This window comes from Balaenoptera acutorostrata, chromosome 5 (assembly GCF_949987535.1).
Source record: "Balaenoptera acutorostrata chromosome 5, mBalAcu1.1, whole genome shotgun sequence".
Classification (NCBI taxonomy): domain Eukaryota; kingdom Metazoa; phylum Chordata; class Mammalia; order Artiodactyla; family Balaenopteridae; genus Balaenoptera; species Balaenoptera acutorostrata.
In genome coordinates, this window is record NC_080068.1 from 33,977,974 (window position 1) to 33,993,313 (window position 15,340).

General features: G+C 42.5%; 1 protein-coding gene across 5 annotated transcripts in view; it reads right to left on the reverse strand.

Moving 5' to 3' along the window:
* The window catches only part of GATB (glutamyl-tRNA amidotransferase subunit B), a 78,106-nt gene extending 63,273 nt beyond the window's left edge, over positions 1-14,833 (reverse strand). For all 5 annotated transcript variants that reach the window (XR_451673.2, XM_057546676.1, XM_007189410.2 and 2 more), the window contains exons 1-2: positions 14,627-14,833; positions 12,481-12,631 (exon numbers count right to left, since the gene is read on the reverse strand). Coding sequence is in view for 4 of the 5 variants with exons in the window: in XM_057546676.1 (XP_057402659.1) it covers positions 12,481-12,631; positions 14,627-14,802 (327 nt within the window). In the remaining variant the exon portion in view is untranslated. The remainder of the gene's footprint in view (positions 1-12,480; positions 12,632-14,626) is intronic.
* Between the last annotated feature and the right edge of the window lie 507 nt (positions 14,834-15,340).

Genomic DNA, 15,340 nt, shown 5'->3' on the forward strand with positions numbered 1-15,340 from the left:
AAAGGGAGAATGGTCATGAAGAGGGAGGCTTTCAAGAACCCACCGAACGCTGGAAAAAGATCCGAGGCAGGAAGGAGTTAAACACTTCCCCGAAGGGAGGGGAGGTCACGCTGCCTACTGGACATGAAGGTCCATGATGGTCATGCGTCAGCCGAGTCCACGGGGGAAATCCAGTTAATGACGTCAGAGGGCAAGTCTGGACCATCAGAGAGTTTAAGAGCTGAAAGGGAGCCTCTCCACGTTTGTGTGCGTGAGCTCGCAGACACACCTCTTTTGTAGAAGCAAGGGTCACGGGGCAGAACACCACACCCCTGGAACACCCCACTCTACAGAGGGATGAGGAAAAACTATAACAGTGGCTCAGACAACAGCAAGATTAGCGTCTGAGAACACAATGTAATTATAAATTCTACAGGTTACATTAAAGCAAATCACTGAAGTGGAAAAACATTTTAATAGAAAACTGTCACATTTTGTCTTCTTAGTCAAATAACTAACCATCATTTAAGTGTGAATGGGCAGAGAGGCAAATACAGATCTGATTATAAATGTATGCATTTAAACACTTTTCCTGAATGCTGTTTTCTTGAATTTCTATTTTGTTTAGAAGTCTTGAGTTAAAAAATGTTTATAAGGGCTTCCCTGATGGTGCAGTGGTTGGGAGTCCGCCTGCCAATGCAGCGGACGCGGGTTCGAGCCCTGGTCTGGGGGGATCCCACATGCCGCGGAGCAACTGGGCCCGTGAGCCACAACTACTGAGCCTGCGCGTCTGGAGCCTGTGCTCCGCAACAAGAGAGGCCGCGATAGTGAGAGGCCCGCGCACCGCGATGAAGAGGGGCCCCCGCTCGCCGCAACTAGAGAAAGCCCTCGCACAGAAATGAAGACCCAACACAGCCAAAATAAATAAATAAATGAATAAATTTATTTTTTTTAAAAAAAGTTAGATTTATTTAAGAAAAAAAATGTTTATAATTACATTTAGAATTAAGGGTTAGAAGAGCGCTTCAGCCTAATGCTCTCTAGAACTATTAAGTATTTCTAAATCTATTAGGTCCTTCAAAACAAAACTTATTACCAATATCTGCTATGTTCCGAGAGCTAGAATATTGCAGATTTACTCAGCTTTAAATAAATCTGCTGTAAGAAATTTTAAAAATAAATTAATCTCAAAGTACTTTACATAAGCATTCATGTTATCTTTTCTTAAAGGGGCAGGATCCCTTTCAGAGCGATTTGCATACACATTCAAGAAGAAATCTCCAACATAAAGCATGGTAACTGCATTGTTTGTTAGTTCCCAAAGGGCAGGCATCACTTTAGATTTATTCACATCAGATATTCCTCCCTCTTCATTCCCCTTCTGCTTGCTAACATTAGTAACACTCTTGTGAATAAAAGAAAAGTTTTGTAAAATGGGTAAACAATATTTCAGTTCCAGTTTTCATGCCATAGCTGCCACGGCCAATCTAAAATATCTTTGACATGGAAAACTCCCAATGCTTTTTCAGACAGGCTGATCCTGAGAAAAGCGCAGAACATTCTTGCATACGCGTGGGGAAAAGAGCTTCTATCGCCCTTTCCCCAGTTCTAGGAGCAAGAGGCAGTCATAGTTACTAGGCAGTTCTGTGTTATGTACAGATAAACGTTTTCAAACAAGTAAAACAAGAGCAGAATTACTAGTCTCTTTAATATTTTTTTTGAGATGAAATCGACCAGTATTGTTTATTAACATGTTAGAGGCACTAGTTTCTCATTAATGGAATGTGGCACAGCCTGATCAGCAGCAGCAGGTATCTCATGGCCACAGACTGACAGCCTCCCACCTGCCGGCATCAGCAAAGCAACAACGTTCTCTTCGCTTTGCTTTCTCCTACACAGGGATCAACACCAGGAGGGGGCAAGCACTTTGAGAGTGTGTGTGAGTGTGTGTGTGTGGTGTGGGGGGGTGGTCTGCACAGGCATAAATTTCAAACAGACTTGATGCCTTGCTGAAATCTCGCCATTACTGGAAACATTTGTAAATTATGAACAAATAGACTTGCATATCTCAAGACGTTTTATCAAACAAATATATTTCCTTTCCTATTTTTCTTCCCATTTCGCATCTCACATACAAAATATTACAAGTAGAGAGTTGGAATGACATGGATAAATAGGAAATAACTGACTCGAAGCAACTAACCTAAGATTCTGTCTATAATTCTACAGACAAATAATGATTTAATAAATTAAGGGAGATTCTGTATCAGAGTAAGGGGTCTTATTAGGTCAAAGTAATGAGCGAAGCTGAATGCCTGCTAATAAAAACAAAGAGTGTTGTCCTTGGTTTAGCTGTAATCCTGCCTACCGGCAGGAAAATAGGCTGAGTAAACTTTTCAGTCTGAAGATTTATGATGGGATTCCACATAATTCTAAAACTAAAGGTAAAATAAGAAGATAAAGTGCCTGTAGTCCTAAGAAACATTCAGAAGAAGGGTCACTAATCAGAATGGAGGGGGGAGGTTGTAACCACTGGTAAAGACAGCAGCCTAAGTGATACAGAGCTGGTGGTGCAGACATGCGGAGGTGGGGGGGACATGGGGATGAGATCAAGTATTATGTCTTCACACACAGACATTTACATACACATATAAATTTATAAATACACACAGCCAAGCTCAAAAGAAAGGAAATCTCCTGGGGCCCACATCACCCGGGGTATAACTCCAGGAGACAGAACAGCAAAGGGGTTAAGAGTATGAACTTGGAAGCCAGACTCGGGGTTTGAATCTAGCTTGTCCACTTACTTTCTAATTGGGATAATGACAGGAGCTGCCTCATAAAGTTTATGAGGTTAAAATGACCACACACACATAAAGAAAGCACTCAGTAAATGTTAGTTGACTTTACTACCAACAGCATTGTTAACCACATTGAAGAGACACCAGTCGTTGGCGATTTCAAGAACCTATGGTACAGAAGGCTGGCATTCCACTGGGGGCAGGGAGCCGGGAGCCACAAAATCCTGGTCCAGCCAGAAAATCTTGTGCCACCAACTGAGGAGTTGATATGGAGGAGGCCACCCACCTAGAGCCCCTGGCCCTGTTCCTGGCGTGGGTGTGGGGCTTGAAGGGCGGCACCATCCAAGCGGTGTGACAGCTGGGGGCCAATAAATGAACAGAGAAACTGTCTGTTCAGTAAAGCCCAATGGGCCCTAACACAGTCACCATGAATTCCTGCCAGAGATGCCGCCACAGTCCAGGGGCGAGTCTTTAAGTGGAGATATCTCACTGAGTACTGAGCAGGATAAACAGAAACAAATCCATACCTGGACATATCCTGGCCAAAGCTATCAGAGAGGAAACACAGATTTCCTACAAAGGATGCAGACTTCTCGTCGGCAGTAACAGATGCCTGAGGACAACGGAATCATGTCTTCCAAGTGCTGAGGGGACAGAACAGTCAGCTTGGGATTCTATACTGTCATTCAAGAGCCAGGGAGAAACAGAAGGGACTGGAGGCCAGAAAAGCTGAGAGAGTGGATCACCCACAGACCCAGAACTCGAGACACACTAAGAGAGGCAGGAAAGAGCACCCAGGAGGAGAGTGAGATGCAAGAAACAGTGTTTGCTAGAGAAGGAAAAATCAGATGGGAGCCTCCTCAACCTTCCACAACCCAACCCCAAAAGTTGTCTTTAGCTGTGGTTGGAGGGGCACCCCTTCCCTGAGGTTCCAGTGGGAGAGATGTCTTTCTCCCTGTGCTCCAGGGACAGCTCCGGATTTCTCAGGAACCTGATTCTATCAATAATTTCCTCTCCCCTATATGTCACTCCTTTAAACCTAACTTTTGATTGTTTAACAAAATATTAGAGGCACGTATTTAGCAATAATTTACAACGAAAAGCAGCAGTTCCCGCCACCCTCTGCCGCTAGTCCTGAACCACCTTCAGATCTTTGAGCTGTCATGTCTGGTATTTATCTTCCTATTTTTAAAAAATATGCTGTGCCAGGGGACCTTTGGAAAATCCATCATTTTCTGGCCGAGGCTATTGGCCATTTGCCATGTAACGATCCTCCCTTAATCTGGGGAAAAGACAGACTTGACACACTGCCCCAATGACCCAATGTTCTTGTTTTTGGAATATGCAGCCACCAGACTAGGCCCATGCCATTCCCAAGAGATAATGTATATCAGTTACAAGGTGAGATATTTTGCAATACTTTTATGTTTTATTCTGTACCATAGAATTTACCCGTGCTTGTTACTTTATCACATTTCTATTCAAGAACAACATAAGCTGCCCCTAAGTGTAAGCCCATGATGACTTGAATGACATTAAAGTGGAAAAGTCAGGTTGGTAGGTAGGTAAGTCATTCCACCCATGGGGAAGCAGGGACTCCTGCCACATGCCTGAACTTGGCTGTGAAGGATCTAGAATGTGGATGAGACTTTCCTCCTAAGAGTAGGGTAAGGGTGGGAGTTACAGGTGGGGGAATAGGTGGGATGCTGTCACTGTTCGAACTTTGGGAACAAAAAAGAGAGAAATGTCACCAACAGAAGGCTGAGAAACCAGCAGAGGTGATATCTGACTATTACTTAATATTATCTATATATAAAAACTTTTAAAACTTTGTTGAAAAACCTTTTGCCTAATAATTTGTCTCTTGGGAGCTCTAAATCTTTCACTCATTACCTTATTAAAAAAAATTAAAAGCTAAAAGAAATAATAACAGCCAATTAAAAAAACAAAACCAAAAACAAAAACCAATCAATCAACTTAGGGCCTGAAAAAAGAAAAAGAGGCTCCCCTTAATCTGTGGCCAAAAATATTCCTAACGCATATTCCTACATTACTTTTTTCTTACTTTATCAATTTAGGACATGACTTCTGATTATGGTAGATAAGAATTTAGTTCTTTTACTTGCCAATATCCCAATTATATCACCGTTTTTTTTTTACATGAGTGGTTGGTGTTTCTATTATTTTTTTTTTTTTTAAAGTTTTACTTGATTTTATTTATTTATTTATTTATTTATTTATTTATTTATTTATTTATTTATTTATTTATGGCTGTGTTGGGTCTTCGGTTCGTGCGAGGGCTTTCTCCAGTTGCGGCAAGCGGGGGCCACTCTTCATCGCGGTGCGGGGACCGCTCTTCATCGCGGTGCGCGGGCCTTTCTCTATCGCGGCCCCTCCCGTCGCGGGGCACAGGCTCCAGACGCGCAGGCTCAGCAATTGTGGCTCACGGGCCCAGCTGCTCCGTGGCATGTGGGATCTTCCCAGACCAGGGCTCGAACCCGTGTCCCCTGCATCAGCAGGCAGACTCTCAACCACTGCGCCACCAGGGAAGCCCTGGTGTTTCTATTATTATTATGTAAATATGTCTCTCCGCTGAGCTGTAAAGTACACACCGATTACATGTCCTTTCTTGAACGTTTTGTTTCTTCCTGGAGTCGACAGGTCTTTCATTTTATCATTTGCTTTATTTTCTTATTGCCTATTCCTTATTATTCTCAAAGACTCTGGTTTCTCAGACTCATAGACACAGAGAACAGACTTGTGGTTGCCAAGGCGGGGTGTGGTGGGGGAGGGATGGACTGGGAGTTTGGGGTTAGCAGAGGCAAACTAATATATATAGAATGGATAAACAAGGTCCTATGGGACAGCACAGGGGACTATATTCAATATCCTGCGACAAACCATAATGAAAAAGAATATGAAAAAGAATGCACATATTAACTGAGTCACTTTGCTGTACAGTAGAAACTAACACAACATTGTAAATCAACTATACTTCAATAAAATAAAAAGACTCCAGTTTCTATGTAAAATCTCTTATTTACACAAGCATTAGATACCTGCTCTTCCCTGCCCACCTTCCTTTTTTTCTCGAAAACTCTCTGTTCTGGAGCCATCTCCTCCTTTCCCACTGCTACACAGCCAGCAATCTGAAGCCTCTCCCTGACTTCAGCAGGTTCCCGTTTAATGGAAGGACAATTTTTTGAGAATCTGCCTGTCTGAAATATCATTATTCTACTGCTCCACTTGATTTATAGTGCTGGATACAGAATTCTAGGTTAGGATGATTTTATTTTTTTCCCTATGATTTTTAAAGGCACTATTCCATTATCTTCTAGTTTTGAGTGCTGATTTGTGAAGTCCGATGCCTTTCTGATTCCCAGTCCTTTGCGTGCGACTTTCCTTCTCTGTAAGTTCTAGTATCTTATCTTTATCCCTGGTGTTCCAATTCTACACTTCATGATGACAGCTCTGCATGGGAGGCTACTTTTATTCCTTTCACTGGGTCACTGGCAGGCCCTTCTGACTTGCAGACTCATGTCCTTCAGTTCTGGGAAATTAATTTGTGCCATTTGTTTGATAGTTTCCTCTTGTCTACTTCCTCTCTTCTCTCTTCTGGAACTCCTGTTAATCAGAGGTTGGACACCTTGGATTGATTCCCTAATTTTCTTATTTTTTTCCCCGATTGTCCGATTGCGTGTGTGTTACACTTTCTGGAAGATTTTCTTGATTTTATCTTCTGATTCTTCTGGATTTTTTTTTCCATCCTAATTTTAATTTCTAAGAGCTTTTGTTCTGATTGTTTATTTTTTTAATTTTTTAAAAGATTTATTTATTATTTATTTATTTATTTTATTTATTTCTGTCTGCATCAGGTCAGGTCTTAGTTGTGGCACATGGGATCTTTGGTTTTTTTTTAAATTTGTAAAACAAGTTCAGCAAAAATATATTGAGAATAAAAGCCAGAAACTGGTAAAGAAAAGCCAACCGAAAAAATATACAAACTCTTCCCCCAAGTGATGAGACCCTCTGGGGAGGATGCCCCACATGAGCCTGTGCTTTAAAGGCCGATGTGGCAGCAGCGTTTGGTTCAAGTCCACGGAGAGAAAAACTACAGGGGAAATCTCACAACTACACTACACTATTCACCGTTCTGGGGCCGGCTTCTCTCTAGGATGGAAAAGAAGCATTTGGAGGAAAAAATTCACATTAGTACAACAAAAAAAATCATATAGCTGTTTCATAACAGCAAAATAATCAAAATCATGGTTCCCAAGGCATTCGGCGTCTGAGTCCTTGCCCAGGCCCCACCCTGGTCTCCTCTCCTGAGTGATGGCAACAGGGAAGTAGGCCGGGTAACGCCGTCAAGATTAAAAGAGGTAAGAGTGATCCTCAGAAAAAATACTACTCTATACATCTCAGGTGAGATAAAAACATTTCATATGCCAATTACTTTCCAATCATAACTTTAACTTAGAAAAATAGAGCGGGAGGGCACCCTGACATTCTGAGATTCAAGTGTAGCTGTAATGCTGTGTAGTCAGGCTCGTCTTTGTTGAGACAAGTGGGATCTTCCGTTGCGGCGCGCAGGCTCTTCATTGTGGCGTGCGGGTTTTCTCTTCTCTAGTTGTGGTGCGCAGGCTCCAGAGCACGTAAGCACTGTAGTTGGTGGCACGTGGGCTCTAGTTGAGGCTCATGAGCTCAGTAGTTGAGGCACATGTGCTCAGTTGCCCCACGGCATGTGGGATCTTAGTTCCCTGACCAGGGATCAAACCCAAGTCCCCTGCACTGCAAGGCAGAGTCTTTACCACTGGACCACCAGGGAAGTCCCTGATTGTTTATTTTTAAACAGTGGTATCATGTTCTTGTTTCAAGGATGCAGCTACCTTCTCTTATCTTTCTAAGGATATTTATAAAAGCTTTTAATTTTTAAAGAATTCTTTTACCCTGTGCATTATCTGTTGCCTCTTATTTTTTTGTTTTCTTTTTATTTTGGGCTCTGTCCACTACATTGGAGAATTTCTTCAAATGTCTGGTGATATTGGCTGTCAATTTATATATATATATGTATATATATACACACACAAACACACATACATACATACACACACAAACATATATATATTTTTAAAATTTACCTCTTGAAATGATCTTTTTTTTTTTTTTTTAGGAAATTTATTTACTTTTGGCTGCGTTGGGTCTTCATTGCTGCATGCAGGCTTTCTCTAGTTGCAGCGAGCATGAGCTACTCTTCGTTGCGGTATGTGGGCTTCTCATTGTGGTGGCTTCTCTTGTTGCGGAGCATGGGTTCTAGGTGTGCGGGCTTCAGTAGTTGTGGTGCACAGGCTCTAGAGCGCAGGCTCAGTACCTGTGGCTCACGGGCTCTAGAGCGCAGGCTCAGTAGTTGTGGCGCACAGGCTTAGTTGCTTCGCGGCATGTGGGATCTTTCCAGATCGCAGATCAAACCCGTGTCCCCTGCACTGGCAGGTGGATTCTCAACCACTGTGCCACCAGGGAACTCCCAGTCAATTTATATTTTAAAGTAAGGTACTAAGATGCTGATTAAGCATTCTATGTAAATATCCAGGGCTTGCTAATTGGTGGCCTTCATTCTAGGACAATCAGTGAGGTGGCCAGGTAGCTTTTTTAATTGAGACCCCCCTAAATGTCAAGTTCTGTCAGGTTCCTGTGGGTTCCTGCTTGTGGGAGGTGGGAAAGAGAAGAGATGGACGTACCAGTTCACTTGAGCTCCTCAAACAGGGCAGGGAAAGGATTGGACAGGCCCTGGGGTTCAGAGTACAGACACTGTCTGACACCAGTACCTCTTGCTCTGCCTGGGGTCTCTAGGGGGAGTGTGTCACAAGCTGAATTTCTCCCCAAACTATAGATTCCTATGGAGGTAGGGCAGCTACCAAGGGGCAGAAGAGGACCTCAGGTCTAACTGCTCTGTATCCAGACTCCGAATTAATCCCTTTGTCTTCACCTCCCTCTGGCCCTCCACAATACCTGTTGATCTCACATCTGGACCCTTTCTGGGGTTGCACAGGGCACACCATCTCATTTCTGACTACTGTCTCTTTCTGCAGGCTTTCTGTCCCTTTCCTGGGTTACACTTAACTTCGTTCTGCCGAGTCAGGCCCTCCTCCATCTACCGTCTCTCATGCACTCTGGTCTACTCTCCCATAGGTTTATAACTTTGAATTCTTTCACTGTCATTTCAGTGGGGTTTTTTTGGGGTAGGAGGAGAAGGACAGATTAACATGTATACATTCAATTTGCCACATTAATCAAAAGCCTCTTTAACTGCCCCCTCATTGGCTCCTTCTCATCAGCATTAAAATTACTTTAAATTTTATTTTATTGCAGTAAGAACACTTAACATGAGATCTACCCTCTTAACATATTTTTAAGTGGACGATACCTTACTGTTGACTATACCTCATCAGCACTGAAACAATCTCAAGTTTCTCCAACATTAAGGAAAATGAGGCTTTTTTTTTTTTTTAAACCGACTCTATTTATTTTTTGGCCACGCCCTGCAGCATGCGGGATCTTAGTTCCCTCACCAGGGATTGAACCCAGGCCTTTGGCAGTGAGAGTGCGGAGTCCTAACCACTGGACTGCCAGGGAATTCTCTACTGCATTCTCTTTTCCTTCCAAGCCAAACTTCTTGAAATAGTTGCCCACACTCTCTCATCTCTTCCTCAACATCCCCAAGTTCTTCAACCTTCTGCCACCTCCCTTCTAACCCCACCGCGGAAACGCTTCTTGTAAAGGATATCCCCCTTAATAGATCCAATGACCACTGCCTAGTCCTCACCTTACTTGAATCTCAGTAAGTTAGATACCATGTACTCACTCCTCAAAATACTCCGTCCCTTGGAGTCTTTGACCCGGTACTCTCCTTACATCTTCTTACCTCTTTGCAATGGGATGCACACTCCTTAGCAGGGCTTGTATGGTACAGACTATGCTTTCCACGCCGGCCTCACCTCTTGCCACACCATATTCTAGTTCTATGCTACAATGCACGGAACTTCTTTCAGTTCCTAGAGCAAGCCATGCCCTGTTTTTCTTCTGGTCTTTGTACATCCCGTTCACTTTTATTTGGCCAAATTTTGCAAATTCCCTATATCTGTGTTGAACGCCCCTCCTAGAGCACACTGTATTTCCACTACCAGCATGTTCTTTGAAAAGTACTGCAACTGCCCACTTAATTGTCCAGGCTCCGTGAGGACAAGACCCACAGTGATCTTTTACCTTCTTCAAACCTGTATCATTAGAACTTCTACAATGGCTAGTGCATGGGAGGCATCCAATAAATGTCAGTTGAGCAAATGAATAAAGACACAATCAAGAGAGTGGGAAGAATCTAATACCTACAGAAAGACACACTTTATCATACTTTCTCTTTAATGGGCCAGCAGAGCAAATGAATCTGGTCTACAGAAAAAGACTTGACACTATAACCTAAGTTCTTTTGGCTGCCTATTTCTATCTTCTTATCAGTGTATCTGACAAATGGTCACCATTTTTTGTATAAAAATAACCAAATGCAGAGTCAGAATATCAGAGCATCAATACACCATCTCCACAGGCTTAGAGAAGGCCAACTGTCTAAATGTTTCAGTATATTTAAAATCTCTATCTAGGTACATCACTGGGTTTTGAAGGGCTGTGGGAATGACAACGTTTTATTCTGGTAGTTTTGGTATAATTTGGGTCACACACTAACATAGGTCTTTTAAAGACAGAAACATTTCTGAAAAAGAGGCAGATTAGCTCTGTTGCGAGAATAACCCATTAGGCTGCTCAAACAATGAGTGTGGTAGGCTCTGAAGAGGAAAAACAAATCCCAGCTCGAGCAAAACTGGATTTCTAGCTTTTGATTGTCATTTAATGAATGTAAGCCAAGCTCTCAATGCTCCAATGTCCCAAACGACTTCACCGTCATGTTGATATGCCTATCACTGGGCAAGTATCTTCTTCTTTGGGGGCATAACAAGATGTCTTCAAAGCATGTTGACATTTAGTTATTTTGAATTGTCTCTAATATTTGACCACAGTTAGTCACAAGTAAAGAGCCTATCTATAGAAAACATGTCTATCTGCAAATAGATGTTTTCAATGTGAACTATAATGAATACCTTGCTAGATACTATATTCCCAGCTGGAGAAACCTAGAAAGAACTCAGCAGTTATGTCTAGTCTCTTGATAATGAACCAACCATCATGTGGAAAAAAAATGTTTTGAGCTCAGAAGGAAGAAAGAAGAGGTGTTGTGATGAATTGCTTTCCATTCACTTGTCTAAATAGATATTACTTTATTTCTACTATATCTGAGTCTCTGCACCAAAAAGAATTCGTACATTTATAACTGGAAAATTGTCTCTTCTCAAACAAAAACAATCTCTCCATCAATAGATACTCTAGGGCAGAGGGAGGGAGGAAGGGAGGGACAGACACTCCTATACTTGTCTTCTCCCAGAAAGACCCAACAGCAAGTCAAAGGTGACCCTAAACATGGTTTACAGGAATAGGAGTCCTCCATGACAAAAAGCACAAGTAAGGAAAAAGTTCCAAGACAGAGACACTGCCCCAGTATAACCTAAACCTTGGGTGCAGCAGGTACTTTGGAGGCACTGTCCATGACCTTCCATGGCAGTGACTCTGGGAAAAGAAAACCTCTGCCTCTGCACGCCTGCCAGTGCACAGTTCAACCAGTTTTCACTTGTATTTAAATGTTAGAAAGTGTGGAACTCACTCAGGAAACCTCTCCCTGCCTGCATCACCACCACTTACACATTCCCTGCAAGGAGGGCAGGAAACCCACACCCAGTTGATACTATGTGTCCCGGACAGACTATGAGCCATGTATTAGCCCAAATATTCACATTGTTCCTTCCATCCTTTCCTTCAAAACTTCAACCACCTATGTGAAAATATATGCGAAAAATCTTGCTGATGAGTAAGTACACTGGACCCAGTCACTGCCAGTTTCAGTGAAAATGAATAGATAAATGAGTAGTTAACTCAAAGCACACTGTGGTTGACTTTTTTCTCCATTACTGACCAGTTCTTAATTTTCTAAAACCACAATCATTATTGACCTTATACTGTAATATCACGTGACATATGCTGCTTCCTTTGATGAGACTCCCCCTCCTCCCCCTCCTCCATGTATCTGCCTGACTCCCGCCTGCCTTCTCAGTTAGCTCAGAAGGTTGTTGCTCTTCCAACAACCCCTCCTTAACCAACCCTATCCCTTCCCCAATTTCTCACAACAGTCCTTCTCTTACTGAATTCGCTAAGTCCCTGCGTGGGGTTCCAAAACCATACTCCGCATATGACCTCCACAGGAGCAGTGACACAGTACTCTGTGCATAAGACACATCTCCCCAGCTAGTCTGAACTCCTCAAAGGCAAGGATCGTCGCTCATCTTTCTGTTTCAGTTCATAGCACAGACCGGACACTCTGGTACTGAGTAGACAATCTAAATTGTGTGTGAGAGGAGTGAATGAATACATGAACAAACGGATGACGTTTAGACTTAGAAACAGAACTACAGAGATGAGTCTTTGGAAAACATTTAGTCCAACCCACTTCATGCAAAGCTCCCTAAACAAGTATTTCCTAAGAGTTATGTTCGATAAAACATGAACATTGTGTAATGAAAACAGCATACAATAAAAACCTTACCGGCAAAGTTCCAGGCAGAGATGCATCAAAAAAAGATACCAAAGAATTGGGAGGTGCTGCAAAGTCGACTTGAGATCCAGAGAAGAGTTTGGAGTTGGAGGCAATCTGGGCATGAATCTCCAAACCTACCACAGCTGCCCATTCACGTTCACTAAAGAGGAAGACATAATGGTTAAGAAGTTCTTAGATCTGTCACCATGCATGAATTTCTAAAAGCTGAAACCACAAATGTTAATTTCCTATTTGTGTTTTTAACTTATTAAAATTTTATATCCTACTTTAAAAAATGTGTCATATTGTATTGGTGACTAAATCAAAAGCAATGCCAAAATTAACACCTACAGGACCAGCAAAGCAAAATTCATTTACAACATGGCATAAGGAGAGTTCACTGTGCAAACAAGAAGGTAACAGAAAAGAACAATTTGGCATCTGAAAACAATTTAGAAATGGGTATCAGGTGGTGACTGCTTGGCTGACTTTAATGAAAAGCAGCATTTTCTAAATTAACTGTGCTTTGTCAATTAATCGCTCAGTAAATGAAGAAAGCTGATCTTGCGAACGTTTTTAGAATTAACATAAACATCAGGATTTTACTACTAGAGAAATAATGGTAAATAGTTGCACATCTCATTATTAAAAAGGAAGGGAAATTCTCAGTCATGTTTGGAATTCATTTTCTAACAATGGTTTGCAAGTAAAGTAACCAGAGTGACAAAGATATAATAGATCACCACTAAATGACACCCTTCCTGGGAATTTTGTGCAAAGGGAAACATTAAACCATTGCAAGTGGCTTTTTTTTTTCTGGTTCCCCAGATCACTTTAAATTCCAAAGATCTAGTGTCAGGTTCCTTTGCTTGTTTTATACTTGATTGCTACCAAACCTATGAAGCTGCAATAATGCAACCTAAATGCTACAATAATCTCTTATCTGGCCACTCCTACTCTATTGGGTCTGTATGAACATTCCATACAGAGGTCTCTCCAGGTTCTTATAAGTGTGCTTATTCCATGGGTTATTATTAAACCCATGTATCCTGGGCAATCTGCAGATCACCTGGTGTACACCTACTCTCTCCATAGTCTGACTGTTCCTATCCTGCTCTTCCCCTAAGCAATTTTCTATATTATCGAAATTTTTGTTTACATGTATTTGGTTTTGTTTCAGTTATTTCAACACATGAAGTTCTATATCTGTAGTATTGATGAATTCCTTCTTTTTAAAGTTGGGAAGCACAACCTGTAATTGAGAGGAATTAAATGAAGAACTCATCAGAAATTTGCATTCACTAAAACCTTTTTCAATGTATTTTTGCAGTTTCATTACATGAGAGAAAAAAATACTTTCCATTCACAGTGAGACAACCTAATTTATGAAAGGAATAGAAACAGTGTTTCTGGACATTTTCCCTCTGCTCCTCCAACAGAAAAGCAAAAATAACGGCAACCTAACTATCTCAAAAGAAAAACTGAATATTAGACACATGCCTTATGTTTCTGTACTTAAAAAGAAACTATTTAGGTCTCATATAGTGAAATATAAACAGCTGTTCAGCGGATATTGAGCAAAATAAGCAACACTTTCTACATAACCAGAGGCAAGATCTCTTGTATTGGCTGCATTCTCCTAGGTCTAGACACACATGTTCAAAATTAAACGCCTCCACAGATAGGTGGTGTTTTCTTACTAATAACATTAAGCCACCACCAACCAGAGCTTGTAGGTAAAGGCTCTTTTTTACCTTTACAACACTGCTGGCTTGTAACAGCGCTAAATAAATGTCAGGTAAATAAGATTCATCTTCTACTGTCACCGACCCCAGTACTGGCGCTATTAGCTAAGGTGACTGAATCCACTCTTCTGTCTGTGCAACTTTCGAGTCAGGAAAACACGTGCTATTTTACACTCGCTAATTACCCAAATATGTCTGTCTACCTGAAGACAGCGGTTTATGTGTGGGGGCGGGGCTGATAGAGGGCCAGTTTCGTGCTTTCATTTAAGTTTCAGCGCTGCAACTTATAGCCCAGCACCTCCCGCCCACCAAAACGTCGATTGAAGGCCGGGCTGTAGTGGCCATCATCTCTCCAGTCACGCAATTCCACCTCACGCTTAAGCGGGGAGTAATGGTATGAAAGAGTATACCCTTTCCTCGGTTTCTGGGCCGTGATGAGGGGCTGCTGAGCCACTGAGCTCTGTCCCCTCTTCCCGCTGGACGTGGACCCAGTTGGAACCCCTCTTCCGTGGCGAGAACCGCCGCCAATCCCGGCGAAAATCCAACGCCTTCCAGGACAGCACCAGCGCAGCATGGGGGTCGCCATTGCCTCTCCAGAGTCCTGGTCAGGTGATACAGCCTCCCTCTGCCGCAATGCTCTCTGGGAAGCGTAGTTCTGGAAGGGGATAAACCGCGCTAGGCTCGGACCGGAAGACTACTGTTCCCAGGGGGCACTGCGACTCGAAGGCTTCCGGAACCGGGCGGGGAGGGGAGGGGAGGGGATGAGAAATAGGGGAGAGGGTGGGAGGGGTTCTGGGTCGGAAGGTGTGACTCCTCCTAGTGGGGAGTTGGAGAGCTTTGTAGCTGTGAGCACGTGTGTGAGTTTGAGAGAGAGCAGATGGTGTCAGAGATCCAAAGCGGAGAAACCTGGCCAGGATTTTATAGCCCAGTTAACCTTTCGAGCTGAAGTAAATGACCTTGACATCTCCGCGAAGGCTTCGTGAACCCCAAACCCACTCAGTAAATTTTTTCTGTTTCCTTTTCCACTTCACACACCAATTTGTGCATTAATGCAACAAATACCTATTTGCATGCCAACTATATACCAGACACAGTTCTTAGGCACTGGGGATTCAGCAATGAGC